Source organism: Neopelma chrysocephalum, unplaced genomic scaffold, assembly GCF_003984885.1.
Source record: "Neopelma chrysocephalum unplaced genomic scaffold, ASM398488v2 Primary Assembly neopelma1_187, whole genome shotgun sequence".
Lineage (NCBI taxonomy): Eukaryota > Metazoa > Chordata > Aves > Passeriformes > Pipridae > Neopelma > Neopelma chrysocephalum.
This window is the reverse complement of record NW_020897849.1, coordinates 974667-997047: the sequence shown is the minus strand read 5'-3', so window position 1 is coordinate 997047 and position 22381 is coordinate 974667. Positions and strand designations below refer to the sequence as shown.

Here is a 22381-nt window from a genome sequence, read left to right as displayed (position 1 = left end):
AAGCTGGTATGGCCAAAACCACAGAGCTCTGGCAGGCTGAATGAAATGGGTCTGTGCCTCCTCCTTGGAGCATGTTGGGATCTCACCACATAAGGTACTGCTGCCACAAGTCAGGAGAGAAACCACAAGCTGGTCAGACCTTCAGCAGGAGATTTCCTGCCTTAAGCCCAGGAAATGATCGGGATCATCTGCTGCTCTGCCAGCACTCACCATGTTGGGTGCTGACCAAGTAACTCAAGACTGTAAGGGTGAAACCTTGTGCTGTGGACAGTCACAAGGGACAGCATGAACCTTGTAAGTCTTTGGTTCCTCTGCACAGCATCCTGCCTCTCTGCTCTGCTGTTCATACTGTGCTGGAGCTGCAGCAGGGTGGAGTTTTTGGTGGCTTAGAAGGAGATATTTCCACTCAAGATGATGGGAACTTGGAGCTCACTGAAACTCATGGCTTAGAAGGAGATGTTTCCATCCAAGCTGATGGGAACTTGGAGCTCACTGAGATAACTCATGGTACCCCTCATCTGTGTTTCTTCTAGCATCCAATTTCCAACCATGATAATGTTCCTTGGGCTAAAGGCATAAACTAATCCCTCTCCCAGGGAAGCAAAAAGCAACACTGGCTGCACACAACACCTGCAGGGCACAGAATCCCTTCAGACCTGCCCTCAGCTGCTCACAGCAAACAGGGAAGACCATTTCTAGTCCCTTCCTAGACTTCTAGACAGGGGATAACCAAGGCCTCCCATGACATATCTTTCTCTGTGCCAGAAAAGAAGTTACTGGACTCTGGAGAACCTCTCGCATCAAGCTGCCGATCCTTCCCTGGATCCAGGCGGCACATACCTGGGTCTGTCACACTGCATGGGCAGATTAAACTCAAGGGGGAGGGGGCAGGGATTGGGATTCCTCACCAAAACGTTGTACTGGGACACGGAGATGTTGTTGGGATGCACGGTGAGCCGGACGCACTGCTTCATCTCCGAGGCAAATCTCCGTGGCTCGCTGGAGCGCTCGCACCGCTCCTTCCTCGTGCACCTGGGAAAACGGGGACAGAGAGGGACAGGGGGTGATGGGCTGAAGGGTTGGGAATGTCTGAAACGTTGTCAAAATCGTAGAAAGGCTTTTTGTCAAGCTGCAAGGAAGCAACTGCGACCATCAAAGCACCACCCCCCTCTCCCGATGCCTCCCGACTGGAATTTGGAGTGTGACTGGGGACTTGAGATAAGACTGCTGTCTAATCATCTCAGGTCTGAGGAGAAGTAAACAAGGCCCAGGGGGTGGTGGAGGAGAAGGGTTTTGAGGGTGTGATGGTGAAATCCCCCCCACACCAAAACAAAGGAGTAACCCCCTGCTCCGGGAAGGCCACGTACACACGGGACATTCACCTGAGAGGCAGCTGAGTAGGGTCATAAACCATCAAAGACCCACAAAGCATCCCCTAGACTCATTCTTGAGGCCTCCCACCACCAGAGGACTGCCTCTCACAAGAGACTGCAAAGCTTCACCCTCCCACCAGGGGGGATATTAATCCAGTGGACTCTGTTTTTTGGGACCGTCACCACCAAGAAGACCAGAAGAACCAGACCCATGGGATGCCACCAGGTTACACGAAGTGATGATACATTTGCTATTTAAATCTCTCTCTGTCATTCCCTTTCTTCTCCCCCTCGCCCCTTGTTCTTATTTCTTTCCATCTCCCTTTCTCTGTCTCACATTTACCATTAAATAAAACCCCATAGTACTGACTTTGGCATTTGGTCTCATTTGTACCTTCATTCAGGCAGAGGCATTTCTAATAATTCTAATAACTGGATCATAACACAGGGTTAAACAGAGTCAGGCTGGGAGGGTGAGGACAACCCTGGGACATGGGAGGAACAACAGCTTTAGGTGGAAAGTCAGCTCTGTACTCTCTGGGCCTGCACTAGATGGGAAACTCATGTCCTGGAGTGCTCCAGTTCCTAGAATCATAGTCAAAGGATATCCTGAGTTGGAAGGGACCCACAAGGACCATCAAATCTGACTCCTGGCCTTTCAAAAGGACAACCCCAAGAATCCCACCATGTCCCTGAGAGTGCTGACTGCTGTGCCAGCAGCCATGGGATTGCTCAGCAGGGAGTTGCAAGGACACCGTGAAAAGAGGGAGGGTAATGGGTGGAAGCCCCAGCAGCTACAGCACAACCTTCCCTTGGCCAAACCTACAGCCCTGAAAACTCTCTTGTTGAAGGGATCTTAGGCAGGGATGTCCTTGTAGAGAAGCTGCTCTTTGGCCCTGCTGAAAATGCTCCACTCCTGTGGTGCCTCTGGGCTGCTGGTCCCTCTCTGAGAGGATGGGGCCACACTCCAAGCCATTGCCCAGCAGCTGCTAAATAGTCCCTGCAGACTAAGGAGCTTTTGGTATCTGGTTTGAAAATGCCTGACTAGAAGTGCTGAGGGTTGAATCTTAAAATTTCTGGTGTTCCCAATTAGTGGCAGTTCAGCGAGAGAGGTGGGTGCACACACCTGGGTTGCACAGGCCCTCAGATCTCACACCACCCACTCACTGCTGGTGCTTTCAGTCCTCTCACTGCCTCTCTTCTCACCTCTCGGGTGTAAACACAAGCCAGCAATGTGAATCAGTAGCTTTTTGCCCTGTTTCCATCCAGATTTGCATTTGCTTAACGTGAACCACGTCTGTATTTCACCCCACATGCACTGCCCAAGGCCATTGCTCCAAGGGAGGTGTCTGCCTGGAAATCCGTGGGGTTAATCCAAAAGGACAGCACCAACTGCATGCCAATTACCTTTTGCCATTAAGTTAATGTTATGGACTTGCAGAGGGTGTCTTCAATGGATTTTGTTATTAGCAGTGCTATTACCCCCCATTAAAATCAGCTATAAAGACTAAGTGTGGCTGTTAAATTATTCACCTGCTCCCAGACTTCAGAGTTTTAGTTGTGAGAGCACGTGGGGGCTGCTGGAGCTGTAGCTCCAAGATCACCCCTCAATGTCTTTGTTCCCTAGAGAAGAGACTGCACCTACCTGGGGATTTGCAGATGAGGATCCATGGAAACACGTGCAAAAAACCTTCAATATATGGGCAACCATAATATTAAAAATCTTGGGGTGACCTAAAACTTTAGGGCTTGGCTTCTCTCTGGTGTCTGACACCAGATAAAATAAACACCCCAACTTCAATTTCTCCATCTTTCTGGTAGAGGAAATTTGTGCATTTCCAGAGGCAGGAGTCATGAAAGGAGATCTCTGCCATTCTCAGCACACTCTGGGTTTGCTCTGCAGGTCTGAGAGAGCAAGAGCAGCATTGCAGCTCCTGCTCTCTGTTCCCCAGGAGCCCCCATCCCATTAACTCTCCTGTAGTGCCTCCACATGCTGGATCAGGAATTTTAAGCGAGCATTCTCCAGAGGGTTGGACCAATATCTGATTAACTGCCCCCAAAATTGTGAGTCCCCTATGGTGGCATGAAAGCCAAGTGGCAAAATGCTGACCTGAGATTTTTCTAAGCACTTCCATAAAACAAACAGCCACAGCAATCCCATGAAAGCTCTGCAGGGTGTGGGAATTCTTCTCCTGAGAGCAGCCTGGAAGGAAATCCTTTTTGGTCTTGTGAATGCACAAGCACCCAAATTGTTCAAGATGTCCTTCTACCTCCCTTTTATTTCCTCCACCTGCAGCATCACAGAAATATCTGGATTTTCTAAAATTTAATGGGCAGATACCCAGGCTCAATTCAAGTCTATGGATGTAGATTAATCATCTAGGAATAAGGTTTGTATTCCTAATCCCATCACTGAGCAGGAAAATAATAATAAACATCCTATCTTGCTGTTTACAGGTTATACACATTTAAGACATGTAACTTTTCAGACCAAGAACTCACTCTATATTTGATTGATGTGTCTTGAAGCCTTAATATCTATCGTAGGGTATTTTGCCATCCAAATAATAATGAAATTATGAAAAACCAAATTAAGCCTGGTTTTAATAAAATGTTAAAGTTGCAGTGTCAGGGTCTCAGGAATTAGGGACAGCCAGACTGAAAGGAGCTTCTGCACTTCCAATTCTGATCTCTGCACTCCCACACTGAAAGCTGGACTTTAATTAGAGGATCACAGGTTATTATTCCTTTCTTCCACGGTGACCTCAATTCTTCCACTTCCCAACTTTTGACTTCGACTCTGCGACTTTTTCAATGGTATTTCTCAATTTAAAAAAACCCAAAACACCCAACTGTGCCTGTGCTTGAGCCTGATGATGGGGGAGTTCTGCCCAGCTGGCTCTGGGTCACCAGCAGGGTTCAGGCTCCGGGGTCAACATCACAGCAACAAAATTCCCCCAGGGAACTGATCCCAGCTGCTGCTGAAATCAAGACTAAAGGAATGCAGCTACCTGCCAGTGGGTTTTGCAGGTTTGCCCATGCAGGAGAGAGGGATGAGGGCTCTTCTTCAGAGCCTTGTCCCCATGGTCACCCCATCTCCTCCTTGAACACCTTCTCTAATCTGAGCTGGAGCAGGAGGAGCATCCTGTGGGTTGACACATCCCACTCTCCCAAGGTGTGTGCCCAGCACCTGCAGCTGAGGTTCCTAGAGGCAAAACATGGTGGATTTTCCCTGTGGTGGATTACTCTGAAGGAGGGAAGATTTAGGCTGGATATTAGGAAGACATTTTTTGCTCAGAGAGTGGTGGGGCCCTGGCACAGGTTGCCCAGGGAAGTTGTTGATGCCTCATCCCTGGAAGTGTCCAAGGCCAGGTTGGACAGGGTTTGGAGAAACCTGGGACAGTGGAAGGTGTCCCTGCCCATGGTAGGGGTTAGAACAGGATGATCTTTAGCCTTTTTCTGAGTCTGTGATTCCTGGAGGAACACAGCCTGTCTGTCATGCTGAACACACCCAGCTGAGGGGTGTATTTCAACATCACTTTCCACAGACCCCCTCCCTCACTTCCACACTCTCCTCCCCCCTGTGCAACAAAAGATATTGGGAAGAAATTCTTCCCTGTGAGGATAGTGAGGCCCTGGCACAGGCTGTCCAGAGAAAGTGTGGCTGCCCCATCCCTGGAATTGTCTAAGGTCAGGTTGGACAGGGCTTGGAGCAACCTGGGCTAGTGGAAGGTGTCCCTGCCCGTGCCAGGGAGGTGGAATGAGATGATCTTTAAGGTCCCTTCCAACCCAAAGCATTCTATAATTCTGTGATTCAGGGGAGCACAAAAAGGTACCTGTCATAAAGCTTCCAGCCTTCCTCTGTGCTGCCAAAAATGTTCTGCCCTCCCCCAAGAGTGAGGTGAGACAGCACAGAAAATTGTTTCAGCATGTGCAGAGCAAAGTGCTGCCCTCCAGCACCAGTCCCAAATCCCTGAGTGGTGGAGGCTGAGATGCAGAAACAAATGTGACAAAGCACCCAGCTGCTGAAGGCACTGCCCAGAGGGGACACTGCAGCCCCACAAGTTCAGCAAACTGTAAATAAAGGCAAAAGGGACTTTTAATAAACATGTACCTCCAGACACAAGTGCCCCCCTCATGAAAGTGGTCACCTGGAAGGCAGCTGCCTGCACTCAGACCATGAGAGGGGTAACGAAATATCCCGACCCCAGCTCATCATTCCTGTTGTCTCTGTGGAGAGTCAGAGTGTATTTTGGGCTGTGGGGGATTCCTGTGACTCTGCTCTGCTCTCATCTGCTGTGTCTACCACGGTCTATGAAGAAAAAAATACCTTGTACTGCCAGTAACTGTTTTGCCTTAATAAAATCCCCGTAACTGCAACATGCTGGGGATGTCAACGTGCAGAGATCACTTCCCGTGCCATACACCCTAATTCCCTGCTATTCATGCTATAATTACCTGACGTGTAACTCCCACCCAGTGGCATCACATTACACTTAAGGCACCTAAAAGAGCATTTCCCACTCCTGAACTTATTTGAATAAGATTACGGTGCAGACACTGCACTTCTCTGTGTGTCTTAATAGCAGCTGCTATTTCATTACCAGCTGCTTCTCTCACAATTCCAAGTGTCCTGCTTTGTCCAAAACCATTAGTACAAACACTAAGAAGCTGGTCCTACCACTGAACCATGAGGAATGTTATTTCCTCCTCATCTCCCATTAAGAATAAATCCTGCTAACACTAACCCTCTGTTCACCAGCCACTACCCAATTATTTTAATAATGTTAAATTAATGCTTTGTGCTTCTACAGGGTCTCTCATCCAAGGATCTCCAAGGGCTTTGCCTGGAGCTAATTAAACTTCATGATACCTCGGTGAGGTTGGAATATTACCAGGCAGAGACAGGAAAGTGAGGCACAAACGTGGCTGTGCTGGGGAGCAGAGCAATTCCCAGGTCTCCTGAGGATGAGATGAAGGTCCTGGTTTGGTGCCCAAGAGATCATGGTTTAATCCCAAGGACCTAAAGCAACTTGCAGGAGCAAACACAGGCCCGAAGAGGAACCTGGTGCTGTTCCACCTTTGCAAGTGAGATGGTTCTTCTGCCTTGCCAGGGCTTGGTCAAGGCAAGTCCTGACTCACTCCACCACCTCCAGGATTTGTCCCTAAATGTCCAAAGTTAGGAGGGTTAATCTGGAGCCTAGAAATCTTTGGAGAGGCTGAACACAGACACAAGAGCTCTGTGCACCTGGATGGACCAGGTACAAGAAGGATTGGGTGGGGTACATCCCCATGTGCAAGATCTTTGCTTTCCCTATAAACAGTATGGAAAATGGGTCATCCCACTGCAGAGCTGCCAGTTAGGCTCTGGGCAACCTGGTCTAGTGGAAGGTGTCCCTGCCCATGGCAGGGGGTTGGAACTGGATGGTCTTTAAGGTCCCTTCCAACCCAAACCCTTCTGTGATTCTAAGGTGTGTGTGCCATGGACATTCTTTCACCTGCCTTTGCCTCTCAATGAAGACACACCTCCATGATCCTGTTGTAGGAGGAAAAAAAACCCAAATCAACACCCTCAACTCCCACACATAAAGCCCCCTAATCCCCCAAAATATGACTTTCATTTTTCAATCTGACCTCTTTTTGGCTGTATCTTTGTTTCCCTTGTGCTCAATCCAGTGGGGCCCTGATCCTTGCTGCCCCCTCACCACCTGGGCTCTGGGCTAATGGGGGTAAAGTGGTTCTGATCACAACATCTGCAGGGGGTGGAGACTGGGTCAGGAAGCTGAAGGTGGAAGGAAGATGTCTTCTGACCATGCAGAAGGTAGGAACAGGGAGAAAATTGGGAGACAGATTCTGCTTGCATGAAGAAGAAAGCAGGGGATTTGCAAGTGCTGATTGAGGTCACAGAATCACACAATGGTTTGGGTTGGAAGGGACCTTAAAGATCATCTCATTCCACCTCCCTGCCATGGGCAGGGACACCTTCCACTAGCCCAGGTTGCTCCAAGCCTTGTCCAACCTGGCCTTGGACACTTCCAGGGATCCAGGGGCAGCCACAGCTTCTCTGGGCAACTTGTTCCAGGACCTCCCCACCCTCCCAGCCAAGAATTTCTTTCTAATATCTCATCTAAATCTACCCTCCTTCAGTTTAATGCTATTCTCCCTTGTCCTGTCCCTCCAACCCTCATCCCCAGTCCCTCTCCAGCTCTCCTGGAGCCCCTTTAGGCCCTGGAAGGGGCTCTCAGGTCTCCCTGGAGCCTTCTCTTCTCCTGATTTCTTAGCAGAGGGAAACCAGAGGAAGGTTGGCAGAGCTGCAGATGCTCTTCAGACCTGAGCCAGAGCATCCCTGCAGCCCCCATTTCTCACACCAGGATGGAGAGATGCTGCACAGAGAGCTCTGGAGACCAAAATCTCTGGAGCCATTCATTATCCAAACTACTCCCCAGTCCCATGAGCCTTGGTCTTTTCCCTTTCTCACACCTGCCAGTGAGGCAGCCACTTGTGATAATCCTGGGGGAGAAAGCCAAGGAGGGAGTTTCCATGTCTCTTTTTTGTATTTTATTTTCCTTATTTTTGGTGGAAATAATGCAATCAGAAAACCTGATAGTCCTGACTGAGCCTTTCTTGTTCATGTTGAAAAAGGAGATTTGGATTCTGTTTCCTTTTTCTTTCCCATAATTTCCCCAGAAGCAGACTAAAATATCTGAAATTTTTTATATAAGACAGAAAAAAAAGTCAGTTTTCTGGCAATGGAAAAGGTCTTATCTACAAGTTTGCTAATTAATAACAAATTTCAAGACAAAAGAGTGGTGATTGCATCTGATCAGAAATTCCTACTCAGAACAGAGCATTTGGGGTTGGTTTTTTTTTTCCCAAATGGCAATTAGCACACTATAAAAAAAATTAATGCAGGAAATAATACTATAAAAAATAAATTTCTAGAACTAAATTCCAAAGAAATCAATCCCTTTTGGAGAATCCTAATCCTTCCCATTTGATGCACAGCAGTTTTCTTTTGGCTGCTTTTGCATTTCAAGGCTCATTGTGGCCACTCAGGTGGGTTTGTAGGGAAGAAGATGGCAAAGCTGAGAGACCCAGTGGTCTGGGTGACACCCTTCCACCTCCTCCAAACAAGTAATTTTCCATGTTTTGCAAGAGGGTTTGACATTTCAGCTTCCCTTTCTGATTCCAAACGGTGACATTTCCCTCGGGGGATAAATTCTTTCTCACCCTTGGATTGAATCGCTCCAGCCACCCCTTCCTTCCACCTTCCCTCCAGTGCTGGGAGTGGCAGGTGGGATTCACAGCAGCAAGGGGAGGTCACCGGGGCAGGATGGGATATTTTGATGGGATGGCATCCCCATTTTTGTCCCCAACCTATTCATTCCTAGGCATTTGGTGGTGTAGGGTCACTCCCACTGGGTTCCTCAGCTTCTGCGAGATGGAGATGTTGCCCCATCCCACTCCTCACCTCTTCCCAGTTGTGTGTTTTTAGCTCAGGCACATTTTTTCTCACCTCTCTTTAGCTCTTCCCCTTAAAATTCACCCTGTGACCTTCTCCTCAGATTATCTGTCTGCCTCCTTCACTCTTATCACCACCTCCAATGGTCTTCTTATCCTGGCATATTGGATAGATAAATCCAAGAAGAAAATTCAGGAGGAAGACAGAGAGGATGACAGGAAACTCTCAGCGAAATCTGATTTAGGTGTCAGTTTGAGGACCCCGCCGAGCCCAAATGGTCCTATCTGTTGTGGATCAAGACAGGCTAAGACAAAATGATTTTCCATTTCTTCCATCTCTTCATCTCCAAGGGGAAATCTGAGATTTCCCAGCCCAGCCAGAGCCCACAGTGAGGTGGCTGTTCCAGAAGGTACCTGGCAAGAGTCAAACTGAACAGGGTCCTGCATCCCCAGCTCAGCCCAGACCAACAAACTGGGAATCTGAAATCTAGCAGGGGGAGCAGGCACAGCCCAGCAGCAGCTCTCCTTATCCCCAAAGGGAAGGATGACTTGTGGCTGCCCCATCTCTGGAAGTGTTCAAGGCCAGGTTGGATGGGGCTTGAGCAACCTGGGATAGTGGAAGGTGTCCCTGCTGACGGCAGGGGATTGGAACCTGACGATCCTTAAGGTCCCTTCCAACCCAGGCCATTCCACGATTCCTACAAAACGAAATAACAGAAAGAACAGCTGTTCCTCAAAGCCTTTGATCTTGTACCACATCAGCATTTTTGTCCTGGAAAAAGCTGGAGCAGGTTCAGAGCCTGACGAAAGGGAGACTTCTGGCATCACTGCAGCAACTTGGGTTTCCCTCTCTCTACACAAAGCCAGGAGTTTATGGCAGTGGGTCCCATTTCCCAAACAGCCGTGAGCTGATGTCCCAACAGTGTCCCAATCCACCTTCACATCCATCACCCAGGAGTCCCTGTCCCTGCTCGGAGGCAGGAGGGGATGTGTTTCCTTGAAGCCCAGGTAGGTCTGAGATGCCTTTTGCGAGGTGATCAGCAGAGGGAGCTCGGTGGAAGCCAAGAGCAAACCCTCAAATGGCATTTTTATCCAGGACTGGGGACAGGAGTCCAGGAAAGGCACTGCAGGACACAGAGATCCGTGGCTCTGGGAGGCTCTGGAGATCTGACTCATCTGGCTTTGATGGTCTGAATCAGTCTCATTAGTCTGGTCCCTCTTTCAGGATGAGATCCAACATGACAGCTTCGTTTTTTATTGGGGAAAAGCATTTGATTTCCCAGTTGGAAAGAAGGGTGAGACAAGACAGAGCAATTAAAGGAATCTGGGGATGGAATAAGAGGTTTATTTTACCAAAGTCTGGCCAACGTGCAGAGCCAGCTTTGTGTCTCCTGAGATGGCTTTATCACCAGGGGGGAGCAAGGCTGGGGAAGGAGGGAGCAGCTGAAATTTGCCTTTCCCTCTGCTGGAGCCAAAGCAATTTTCTGGCCAGAGCCAGGAAAAGGGAGAAGATTCAGTCCCACTCACATGTAAAGTTTAAGGTCAGTTTTAGCAATGTTTTGACATTTCCAGGCTCCCCCGGGGTCCTAAGAATAGGGATGCCATAAATGTCGAGACTCAGACATAATTGACCTTAAACTTTATGTGGTCATGTGGAGAATACCCCACTCCCTCCCTGTCTTCTCCTTCTGGCCTCCAGGTTGCCCAGAGCACAGCTGGAATTTCGCTTTCCCTGGCATCAGGGAGGTAAATTTTACCCACTGCTCAAGATACTCCATTCTGGACAGAAGGGCAGGAGATGCTACAGGAAAAGGGACAAATTTGAGCTGAGATAATGCACAGGATCATTCCTGGGAAACCTGTGCTGGCAGGGGGAGGAGGGAATTTTTTTCAGTAAATTCATATGGTTCTGAGGAAGGAGTTGGGTCCTTGTTTTCATCTTTGTCTCTAACCACAAACAGGCTCATCTCCCAAAAACCTGCTCTTTGGACATCAAAGATGAGCTGGGGAAAGGGGGAATTAGAAGCAGCAGGGTTTTTAACGGGTGGCATTTGTAGGCCAAGAGATCTGGGGATTCTTCCAAAGAGATGTGGAAGAGGTAACTTGAGAAAGCTGAAATTCACTCTTTGGAGCTTTACATCTCTCCAGGGCAATTTTTCAAGCCACAGAAAGTTTCAGACCATTAACCAAAGCTCACCCCTAATGTCCCAGCAGGGCAGCACTGGGGGGGAAAGACCAGAAGTCCATCCTTGTTCTTGGGCTGCAGTTCAGGGAGGGAAACATTTCCCTGCCAAAGCTGCCTCTTCCCACTTGCCTCCTGCTCCCACCACCCCCCTGTCACTTGGCCAAGCAGAGGGAGGCTGCTAATTGCTCTGCCTGCTAATCTATTCTAATGCATGGTAATAGAAGCCGAGTTTCTGCCCTGATAACCCTCCCGGTTTATGCAGCAGAACGTCAATCCCCCCCTACCCGCCCCTTATCTCTGTCCCCAGGTGGGCTCCTCCCTCCATCCCCGCAATTGTCTAAGCCCACCCCCGGAGCCCCATGGGGGGCGTGGGTGCAAGGGATTTACTTCTCCAACTCCCGCCCTACAAAGCCAAGCACTCCATAAACAGCATCCCCTCCCACACACACACCCCGCTTTGGGGGATTTCATGCCCCTTCCCCTTCCCCTCGCCCCCCTCCCTAAGTTTTCCAGAGCTGCGGGTTGTCTTGGCCCTGCTGATCTTGCTCCTCAGCCCCATCGTGTGAACAAAGGGTCGGAGGTGGCCCCAAGGACCAGCCCAGCTCGTGCATGGCTGGGGTGCAGCCACGGACAAGCGATTTGTGTGGACACACCTTTGTGCCTCCGATCCCTGACGAGCGTTTTGATGGCTCATTCAAGCCTGAGATGAACAGGAGCATTTGACATGCAAATCCCTGGAAACCTGGAGCCTTTGTCCAATGAAGAATTGGAAATCGTTTGCTGGCACAAGGGGAGGAGAGTGTGGAAGTGAGGGAGGGGGTCTGTGGAAGGTGATGTTGAAATACACCCCTCAGCTGGGTGTGTTCAGCATGACAGACTGGCCGCGTTCCTCCAGGAATCTCAGACTTATGGAAAGGCTTGAATTGGAAGGAATCTTAAAGATTATCCTGTTCCAAACCCCCTGTCATGGGCAGGGACACCTTCCACTATCCCAGGGTGCTCCAAGCCCTGTCCAACCTGGCCTTGAACACTTCCAGGGATGGGGTAGCCACAGCTTCTCTGGGAAACCTGTGCCAGGGCCTCACCACTCTCGCAGTCAAGAATTTCTTCCTAATATCTAATCCTAAATCGTTCCCTGTTGTAGAAGCAACCTGAAAAAAAAGCCATCTTGCATGTTTGACATGTGGGAGGACGGGTATCACCTGCCTCCATCCACTGACCTTTTCCAACCTCCTACAAGGGTCAAAGACACGAGGAAAGAATGTCTCTGAAGCTGCAGGGCCTCTGCTTTGCTGTCCCTTAAATCACAGCCCTCCAAGTCCTTTTGCTGCTGAACTAACCAGGCACAACATGAGCCTGGTAGCTTAAAGCAGGAGGAGAAACTCAGAGCGCAAAATCACAAGCAGGAGGAAGAACTCCAGCCAAAGGCAGCCGGTGCCAGAGCACTGAGGTGGTCCACAAGAAAGAAATCACAGGAATCTGCCTGGAATCTGCTTTCTGCCACTTGCCCATAAAAGACTGAGCTTCAAATGAAGATGGAAAAACCCCTGAAGACTCAGCTGAAGGCTACCTGAGTAACACAAGCTTCTGTCCCCGAGGAGGCAGGAAAATAACTTTTCCCGCGCCGAATTCACTTACAGCCATTTGAAAGAAAATTAAAAAAGAAGAAAGCGAGAGAAAGGGAACAAAGTTGCCAGATAAGGCAAGTAATTAATGAACAAAATTACTTTTCCCAGAGAGCATCCTATCATGGTGCTTCCTATTCATGCTAATAATATTTGTGAGTGTCTTCCCCAGAACCTGGGCAGATAACACCTACGCTCTGCCGTGCTCCTACATGCTCTCCTCTGCGAGGGCTGAGGCAAAGAATTTGTTCAAAGGGGCTGAAGTTCTTTGTTCGTGGCCTGATTCAGAACATCAGCCCCGAATTCTTCGTGGGAGCTTCTCTAGAGTAACTCCTAAGAAATTAATTTTTTTTTTTCCCTGTCATTGCATTCTAAATGCCAAATATCTGTTGGGAAAGATGATGGGAGGTGCCCATGCCTTCAGAAAGGTGAAATTTGGAGTGTGCTGCTCAGAAATCAGGGCTAATCCCAGCCAGTGGTCCTGAGGCTGCGTCAGGAATCACTGCCAAGGCTGGAAGTCCAATGAAAAGGGTGGGAGAGTTTGGTGCCACTTCATCCTTGTCTCTTAAAGGTCAAACAGGGCAGGAAAACTGCACACAAGGAGCACAACATCCATGTCCAAAGAGGTTAGCTGGGAGGTTGGGGAGCCATGGGAATACACTGTAAGGGGTCCCTCACTTCTACAGATCCTGAATCACTGCCAGGCTCAGCCAGCATGTCATTAATTGCTCTTTTGCTGCTGGCAGCTGCTGTCCTGACTTGGGGAAGCACAGCAAGAACAGAGAAAACATTTCAACAGGACAGACAGATCTTGATCCAAATCTTGATCCCTCACCTCTAGAAACCCCTTGCCCCAAGCAGTTTTACCCAGGAAGGTGCAGGGCATAGGGGACCCCACAGAGTTTCTCAAACCACTTTTGACCTTCATCAATGTCTCCTTTTTCATGTCACTGTTCAGCTCCTTCCCTTTCCTCCTCCTCCTGCCCACGTGCCTCCATCCATCTGCCCATGTCCCCCAGCAGCAGAAACAACATGTGCTGTGACTCTGGTTATTTGTTGCTGGCAGAGACAGTTCCTCCCTCCAGCTCCAAACTTTCCCTGTGCTCTGCAGCAGCACAATTGGCAGCCAGAAAAACCACAGGATAGCACAGAGAGAATTACATTAAGTCCCCATTACATGCAGACCTGGAAAGGGAGGTCTCCAGCTGCCCCGCAGCTCTGGTTTAAGAGGAGAGACTCAGTGCAGCAAATTAAGTCTCACTGGGAAAAATAAGCCAAGGAACCTCTTAGCCCAGGCTTGGCTCTCTGAGAGGTGGGATTTGCTGCCTGAAGAAGGCAGGCACCCGTGGAATTCCACCAACTCCCCTCCCTCAGGAGTCTGAGATCCATCTCTAAGGCATTTGTTTCTTTGGAGCAAGGGAAAAGCACGGGCTGAGCTGGATGTGCAGCCTTCAACAGGTGAACTGTCTCAGAGATGAGAAGTAAAGGAGAAAATATGTTGACATGGTAGTTTTCAGACCCTCACATGATGGATGCACAGGTTTTTGATCAGAGCTAGGGCCTACCAACCACTTAAGTCAGCATTTCACCTCAACTCTGACTAAAATAACAATATAAACGCTGCTCAAAGTATCCCTTATCCAGATTTTAACAGCTCAGCCTTCTAGGAAAGGAAATTTGGGGGACAGAATAACAAGAGGAAAAATAGAGCAAGAAGGATTAGGCAAGAAGGGCAAGAAGTTTCTGCCCAAGCTAAAAAGTCAGAGAACAAGCTGAGTTCCTCTCTTCTTAAACCTCTGAAGACTTAAGGGCTACATCAGGCAGCCTGAGCTCCCTCACAGTGGTTGCTGAGCCACGAAGGAGAGCAAGCTGGCTCTGCAGAGAGATCTGGAGCTGAGGGAGGACCCACCCAGAGCCAACCCACGAGAAACAGAAGGGCCAGGATTCAGAAAACCCTAAAAATGATCCTTTCTCCATCCCTCTGGTAGTTTAAACACACAGCCAAAAGACCCTTAGGAATTATTCTCCAGCTCCTAGTCTGGTTTAGGACACCCCGCTGAGCCTGCCCCTCACTCTGGAAAGCACTCCCTGACCCCAGGCTTCACCAGGGATCTCAGCTAACATTCCAGCTGCAAGGAAAATGCCATTGGCATGTGATGTATGAATTTCCTCTCATCTGTGCATGGCTGGAAGGGGTGAGTTAAACACTGAAAAATTGCTGTGCTGTGTGAGTGACCTCCAGCAGGCCGGGCTGTCAGAGGCACAGCACCAGAGCCATTCATTATACATTCCAGGTGTCCATCTCCCATGCTCATTTCCTAGTTTCCTTCCCTTTAAAAGCATATAATTTCTGGAGAAAGCTTGCATGGTGCTGCTCACTGGAAATTTCTAGGAATGCTGGGGGAGCCAAATAGCCAAATTGCACTGGTGGATGTGGTGGGAGTGACTTTGGGAAGGTGTTATTCCTTCTGGCTGAACAGTGCACAGTAGTGCTGCAACACAGGCTGGGATAGCATGGATCCAGTGTGGGAAGGTGGTTGGAAAAGGCTGGGAATGCTGAAGGAGGTAGGAATTCAAGTGCAGCTTTGTGATGTTGTCTCTGATGCACAATCCACCCATATGAGACATTTTCTCCCAGTATGGTAAATTGGTATGGACGGGAGTCCAACTACGCCCCTGAGGGGCTAATGAGTCCTGCTAGACTTGAGGTCCTTCAGGATCAACATCCTAGCCAAAATCCTGGATTCAAATTATCCATCTTATGGGTTGGTGACAGGACTCGGGTTTTTAGTTGCATCTCCCACTTTTTAGTCTCTTCTCCCAGATAACGGGTGATAGGACAGGAAGAAATGTCCTCAAGTATAACCAGGAGAGGTTCAGGCTCAATATTAGGAAAAATTTCTTCACTGAAAGAGTGGTTAAGCATTGGAACAGGCTTTCCAGGGAAGTGGTGGAGGCACCATCCCTGGAACTGTTCAAAAAATGAGTGGATGTGGCCCTTGGCTTTATGGCTTAGTGGGCACGGGGGTATTCTGTCGGAGGTTGGATTTGATGACCTTGGAGGTATTTTCCAATCTTAATGATTCTGTGATGTCCCAGCATTGGAGAAGCCTTAGACCAGAGTTTATACTGCAGATATGTCCTCGGGAGCTGGACTGGCAGATCCAGGACACAAAGGGTACTTGGTGCAGGCTCTGACCCACCCCTTCCCCTGCCCCTTTCCCTGTGTATCCATCCCCACAGCCCGGGGTGTTAAGTGTCATTTGAATCAGGTGCTGTGCATGAGGTGCAGGTGTTATTATTCACACCACTGGTTCCAATGAGATTATCCAGTCTAATGGAGCAGCTTGCATGGACCTCCTCTAAGCCTGAATTTTCACTGTCAGAGAATCCCCAGTCAAGTGGAAAATTAGAAGGAGAAGGGAAGAGAAGGTTGTGGAGGGGAGAAGGAGGGGGGGTGATTAAGTTCTCCAGAAATTAATTCATAACTAGAGAGATGGAAATAATAACTCCCCAAGCCCATGGACAATCCCCAGCAAACACATTTCAATTTGGAAGCCCAGCTTTGCTGCCTTTGCACCGTTTGCTTTCTGGCTCCTGCTGCTTCACTGATTTAATTTTCCACCCAAGGTGTTGACTTTGTCCTGGAATTGTGGTTCCTGCTTTCTCCCTGCCAAGGTTGGAGCAGCTCAGAGCTCCCTCACTACCCCTGGTCACCCAACCTGCAATGCCTGGTGTTGGGCAGGTCCAGTGGAGAGCACTGGATAGAAGGGAGGGTAGAGCTGGAGTAACACCCTGGGGGAGAGACATGAGGAAAGGAAAGGGTGGGAAATAAAAGGAGGAAAGGAAGGAAGGAGCTCACTTCTTAGTTTTCTTTCAATTTTTTTTCCACAGGAATGGATCCCAGCACTCAATAGGTTCAAAATGTTCATGTCTCTTGGGTGTATTGTGATCCCCCACACTGTCCAAGGGCAGGATTTGGTCAAAGCCTCCAGACTGTCAAAGCTGTTGGGTGAAGTAGATTCCAGGCACAGCTGGATATTTAATTCAGAGACATCAAGACTTGTCTCCTCAGTGATACACAGAGAAGCTTTGTCCCCAGTTGTCAGAGTGCAGGTTCATAAATTGTTTCTTATGTCAAACCACGTCCTCAGCCATCCAAAAGCCAGACCTGTTTCCCAACAATTTTGTGGACCTTGGAAATGGCAAAACAGCAGTGCAGAGCTTTTGCTCCCAAGATGCAACCTGGTCTAGTGGCAGATTCCAACCTCCCGTGGCAAGGGGGTTGGAACTAGGTGGGCTTTAGAGTCCCTTCCAACCCAAACCATTCTGTGACTCTGTGCCAGGACTGTGGGTTTGACTGAACACCAGTTAATGGGCAAGAAGTTGGGACATGAGGCTGAATGGCAGCAGGGGACATCAGCTCTCCAGCTGACCCCCTCCATCTCAGGGGTTTCTGGGCAGAGAGCCCTTCTCAGCTGCTTGGCAGGGTCTGCACACACGGCTGCCCCGGAAAGGCCTTGAAACGGGGCTGGAGAGGGTTAACAACTGTTTACCTGATTCCCCAGCGCAGGTTGGTGAAATGTTACTGCTTCCCAGAGGCACCAAATATAATTTTGCCTTAAAGGTTAATAGTATTCGACTCACTGAGGGGAGAAACGAGTGCTTAGAAAGCCCTTTCCTTGGATCCCAGCCTGCTGCACCCCACGTGGTGCCCAGGGCTCTGGCCATCGAGGGGAACCGGCCTCTCCTACCTAAAATCCTACTCTCCCTCTCTTCCCTCCCTGACAGCCAGCAGTTCTGTTGGCAAGAAAGGTCTCTTCCCAGGGATTCAGAAGTTTCCAGCGCTGAATTTAAATTAAAAGCACTACCTGTGACCTGAGGCAAGAGTGAGCCCCTCGCTCGTGAAATGCAAGTGGTACCTCTGTGCTTTGTGGGGATTTATTGACCTTACTGACAACAAATGCACGAAAAACAGAGAAAAAACACCCAATCCTTGTGGCAGGGGGAAAACTGAGAGTCCTCACAACATGAGGCTGCCCAGGAAAACCTGCCCTGAGCCATCCCACCCCTCACTGAGTCGCTGACCCTCTCCAAGGACACCCTCAGCAGCACTTGGGGGTACAGTTGTAGGTCAGAGGATGCTCCCACAGCTGCCAGGCAGATGGTGACTGGGAAGATGCTTCCATGGGGAGCATGGAAGGCCTCTCCCAGGATACTGGAAAACAAGGCTGCTACTAGTTCCGGTGTAAATATTCCAGGTGCTGTGATCCACTTGCTTTCTGCAGCCACAGAGGCTTTAGCTTAGCTCCAGACTGTTTGATCAGAGAGTGTCTCATCAGGCAGACACTGTCTAGGTCCTCCTGGGGTGTGTCTTGCTGTTCATTGTGGAGCCTGTTTTAGGGTGGGTTTTTCTGATCCCTGTCTCACAGCTCACATTTAGTCCTCCCAGGCTGCCTCTGCATGAAAACCAGGGCCAGCACTTGGATCCTGAGGCTCTTGGTGGGTCTCTCTTCAGACTTCCTTCCAAAAACAGCCTGGCAGGTCAGCTGTGGGGACAGCAGGCTGGCCTGGATGGATTTAAGACTGTGTTTAGTTGCCAGTGTGTGAGTCTGCAGCACTCATGAGACTCAGAGACCTTCTGCTCCAGTCTTGCTCCTGGTCTCTGGTTCCTGCTGTGTCCAAAAGTCTGGGTTTGGCATCAGTCATGTTTAGGTTGGACATTAGGAAGAACTTCTTTACAGAGAGAGTGACTGGGAATTGGAATGAGCTGCCCAGGCAGGTGGTGGAGTCACTGTCCCTGGAAGTGTTTAAGGACAGACTGGAGGTGGCATCAGTGCCATGAGCTGGGTGACAGAATGGTGTTGGGTCAAAGGTTGGACTCGATGATCTCAGAGGTCTTTTCCAACCTGGTTGAGTCTGTGATTCTGTGATGGAACAGGCTGATGTTTGCCCTTTGCCCAGGTGGTAGGAATGGACATGAAGCCAAAATAGTCCCTGAGACAAATATAAAATGCAGGGCTCCTCTCCAAGCTCCCTGTTTCACAGACACGGTGTCTCCTGAGCCTCCCAACAGATCCATCACCTCCCGCAGCAGCTCAGGAGGGGACGTGAGCCACAAAAAGCAGCAGCAAGCTCATCCTTTTGCTGTATAAACCAGCCAATAATATGCAGGACATTTCCTATTAACCACCACACATCCAGACAATTACTCTGATTGATTCCAATCAGGTTTTACACCCTGCTTTATCCATCAGCACAAAGCTTCCCTGCCTCTTAATATCGTGGGGCAAACCATTCTTAATGGAGGCTGCCACACTGTACAGACTCAGCAGCAGCAGGCACAAGAATTGATGAAGTAAACACAGCGTTGGGATGGCTGGGGTTTTGCAATCTCTGTGGAAAATGCAATAAAAAATCTATTAGAGCGTCCACACAACACCAATAACTCTCCCTGTGCTCTGAATAAATTTCTGTTCTGATGGAAAGGGCTGGAGAGATACCTGGAGATAGATGCCTTCAACAATCAGGGTTATTATGCATGTGTGATGCTGATGGGATAGAGGGATGGATGGACAGATAGACTGACAGAAGATCTGGTCCATTCCCTGCTGCCTTTTAGCCGTGTCTGGAAACTTTTTCCCCCTCTCAGTTCCAGCACAAAAGCTGTTTTTGTTGTGGTCACTCTTTTTAACTGTAGGAGGCACAGTGACCTAAAAAGGAGGCTGTTGAATTTAAGAAACAGAGATCTCCATGAAATTTAGAGACATCAGTCAACTATTATCTTCTCAAGGTGGGGATGAGAATTATTTTTGTCCTCTATCCCCTGCCCTGATGCAAAAAAAGTCTCTGTGGAGCAGAGAATAAAAAGTCACTGTGTAGCAGAGAATGAGGCGAACCAGGAGGATGCTCTGCCTTGAACTGTTCAAGCTTGAACTGTTGCTGCCAGAAGCAGCATAAAATCATAGGATCATGGAATATCCTGACTTGGAAGGGACCCTCGAGGATCATCGAGTCCAAAAGGAAAGTCCCCATGGGAGATTCTGTAGAATGAGAACAACTGGGACCTTCCTCTGAAGGGAGGAGATGGTTGAGCTGTTCCAACAACCACTTCTGAAGACATTTAGAGCCCTTCCAGCCCCAACAAACAGTATGTCTCCCCACTATGTCTTCTCATAAAACCAGCAAATTAGTGACACAGTAGATCCAACCCAAGAGTTTTGGCTGTAAACTCGGCACCATGGGCACCTCTTAATTTTTTAAGCAGAAAATCTGACACTGGGACACACATCCCAACTCACTCCCTCTGCTCTGTGTGTGTTTTTCAGGCATCTCCTCCAGGCTGTTTTCCATTCCTCTCGAACCTTATTGATGTGTTTCTGCCTCTTCCATTAGGGAAAGTACTCCACAAGCAAATGAGTGCCCGTGTCAGGGATTTCCCTGGTGGCAGTCTCAGGTGACAGGTTGTTGCCAGCTCACTTCCAAGGAGCCACACTGCACAATCCCTGTCCCACACAGATCCTCCCTCTACCAACCTGTTAATTGCTTTATAGTACATGGATTAAACTATTTTTGCCATAATGATGACATGTTGCTGCATGCACAGTCTGCTATTAAATAGGACTCATGAGCAAATACTTGGTAGTTGGGGAGTTGTTCTTACTCATCCCATGGCTGAGTAGTTGCCAGTATGGATTAAAATCTTCCCAGCACTATATCTCCTTGTATTTCCAGTTCACCTGAACCACAAATTACCAGCAGTCCTGTAAATTAGACCTGCAGAAAATGCTTGTGATCACTTTTAGAAACTGTCTTCCACCAGCATCAGCTTTCTGATACTTGTTTCCCTGACTTCATCAGTTTTCCTCCCTTTTTTTTTTTAATTCCTACCCAGTAGGAAAAAATACCCAACATTTCCAAAGTGCTCTCAATATCACCCATGCAAAATGCCTCTGACCAAAGCCCTGGGTTATTTTATCTGATGTTGAGGAGAAAAAGGAATGGCAAAGAGCCCAGAGCACTGATCAGAAAACCTGGTTCAGCTTATTAATTTAACACCTGGCATTGGCTGCCTTGTGCTGCAAAGTCCATAATATGGATTCCAAATAATTAGAGGAAGGTCACAGGCAGGTACAAACCTTCTGCCTCCACTGCCAGCTCAGGCACAGCAGGTGGGGGATGCTGACCTCAGATATGTGTGAGGGCATCATTTCTCCTCAATGACTCAATATCTAATTAAAGCATGTGCAGCACCCACGGAGTGATTGGTGAAGAAGCATCAGTTGGACCAGCACCCTGGGAGAAGCAAATCCCTGTTCCCACCCAGCAATATCCTACTCTCTGGTCTGCAAACAGCCCCTGAAATACAGATTGTTTTCCCTGTGTTTCTGTAATAACCTTGAATTGTTCCCTCTGATTTCACTGATGTTTAAAGGAAAGAATTAGGGATTTCTGCCCATGGCCTCGCCAAGGACGACATGGAATAACTGGGATGCTTAGCCAGACACAGGGAGCCCTAATTCCTTCCCCAGGCACAAGACACAGCATTTAGAGAAGGAATCAGTGCATCAGATGAGTGACAGTGCCAAAGATATTTAATAACTTAATTCCTTTGGAGCAATATTCATGGTGCATCTTGAGAAGCTCCCGCTAAGGAGCTTTTCTTGGAACATGGGATGAAAGTCTGTGCTGCAAGTTAGAAGGGCTGGGGTGATGCAGTCCAGGACTATTTCCATCCTGCTACTGGGTTGGTGTTTTTTCCCTTCCAGCTTCCCTCCATCACTTCAAACACAGCTCAATCTCAGTTCACGTTTGCTTTATGGATTTCTTTCCTTACTCTCACACTTGGATCATTAGTAATTATCACATGCAATGAAAGGGGATCCTCAGCAGTGAGGAGTTTATGTCTGGACGTAGCTGTGAAAGAGGAGCCAGAAGCAGCAGCAAGTCAGACCCCTCTTTGGCACAGGGAATTTATCCTGTTAAAATAACTCTTCCTCTATTCCCAGTCTGACCAGAATAGATGCCCACCAACTCATCCCAGAGCTCCCAGTGGGCACAGCTCTCACATGACAAGGGGAGACTCACCAACATCCATATTCAGGCCTTTCTCAAATCTAGGAGGAAATAAGTCTCAGGTCCAGAGGATCCATACAGTAATTCCCTGAAGGCTGCCTGCGGCTCAGCTCAGGGATTTCTCCACCTCCCTATCTCTCACGACCTTGTCACAATGAGTGGCAGGTTGGATTTGAGACCAGCTGGTGGCTGTGACATTGACACACCTCACGCTGGAATCGTTTAGATGAGCGGATAAAGTTGTCATTCAAAATCCATCCTTAGAGCAACCCCCCTCACACATCCAGGGGAAATCCATAAATCCAGCACATGTCCTCCCCCGGGGGAAGCAAAACTTTTGAGTCACCTTTTCTTTTTTCAGAATGTAGAACCCGAGATCTGCAGGAGAAACATCGCTTGCCCATCGAGCCTCAGTTGGCAGAGTTTTAAATGGAAAACCAGGAATGCTGACGCCTGGTCTGCAGGGAAAAGACCACTTCATAGCAGACTCACCATGACAACACTGATGTAAACTTCAACTGCAATCAAAGGCAGGAAAACAAAGGAGGAGATGGAGGGAGACGGCAAAAATGAGTGGCTGGAGATGAGCTGAGCACACATTTTAATGGGGATTTGGACTCCCCACTGCTGCTGCTGCTGAAAGGCTTCTGTGATGATCTTGG

At 48.7% G+C, this 22381-nt stretch overlaps 1 protein-coding gene across 4 annotated transcripts in view; it reads right to left on the bottom strand.

Annotated features, from left to right (window-relative positions):
* The window catches only part of PLXNA4 (plexin A4), a 451641-nt gene that overhangs the window by 116461 nt on the left and 312799 nt on the right, over window positions 1-22381 (bottom strand). For all 4 annotated transcript variants that reach the window (XM_027702477.1, XM_027702478.1, XM_027702480.1 and 1 more), the window contains one exon: window positions 909-1032. In XM_027702477.1, coding sequence (XP_027558278.1) covers window positions 909-1032 — 124 coding nt within the window. The remainder of the gene's footprint in view (window positions 1-908; window positions 1033-22381) is intronic.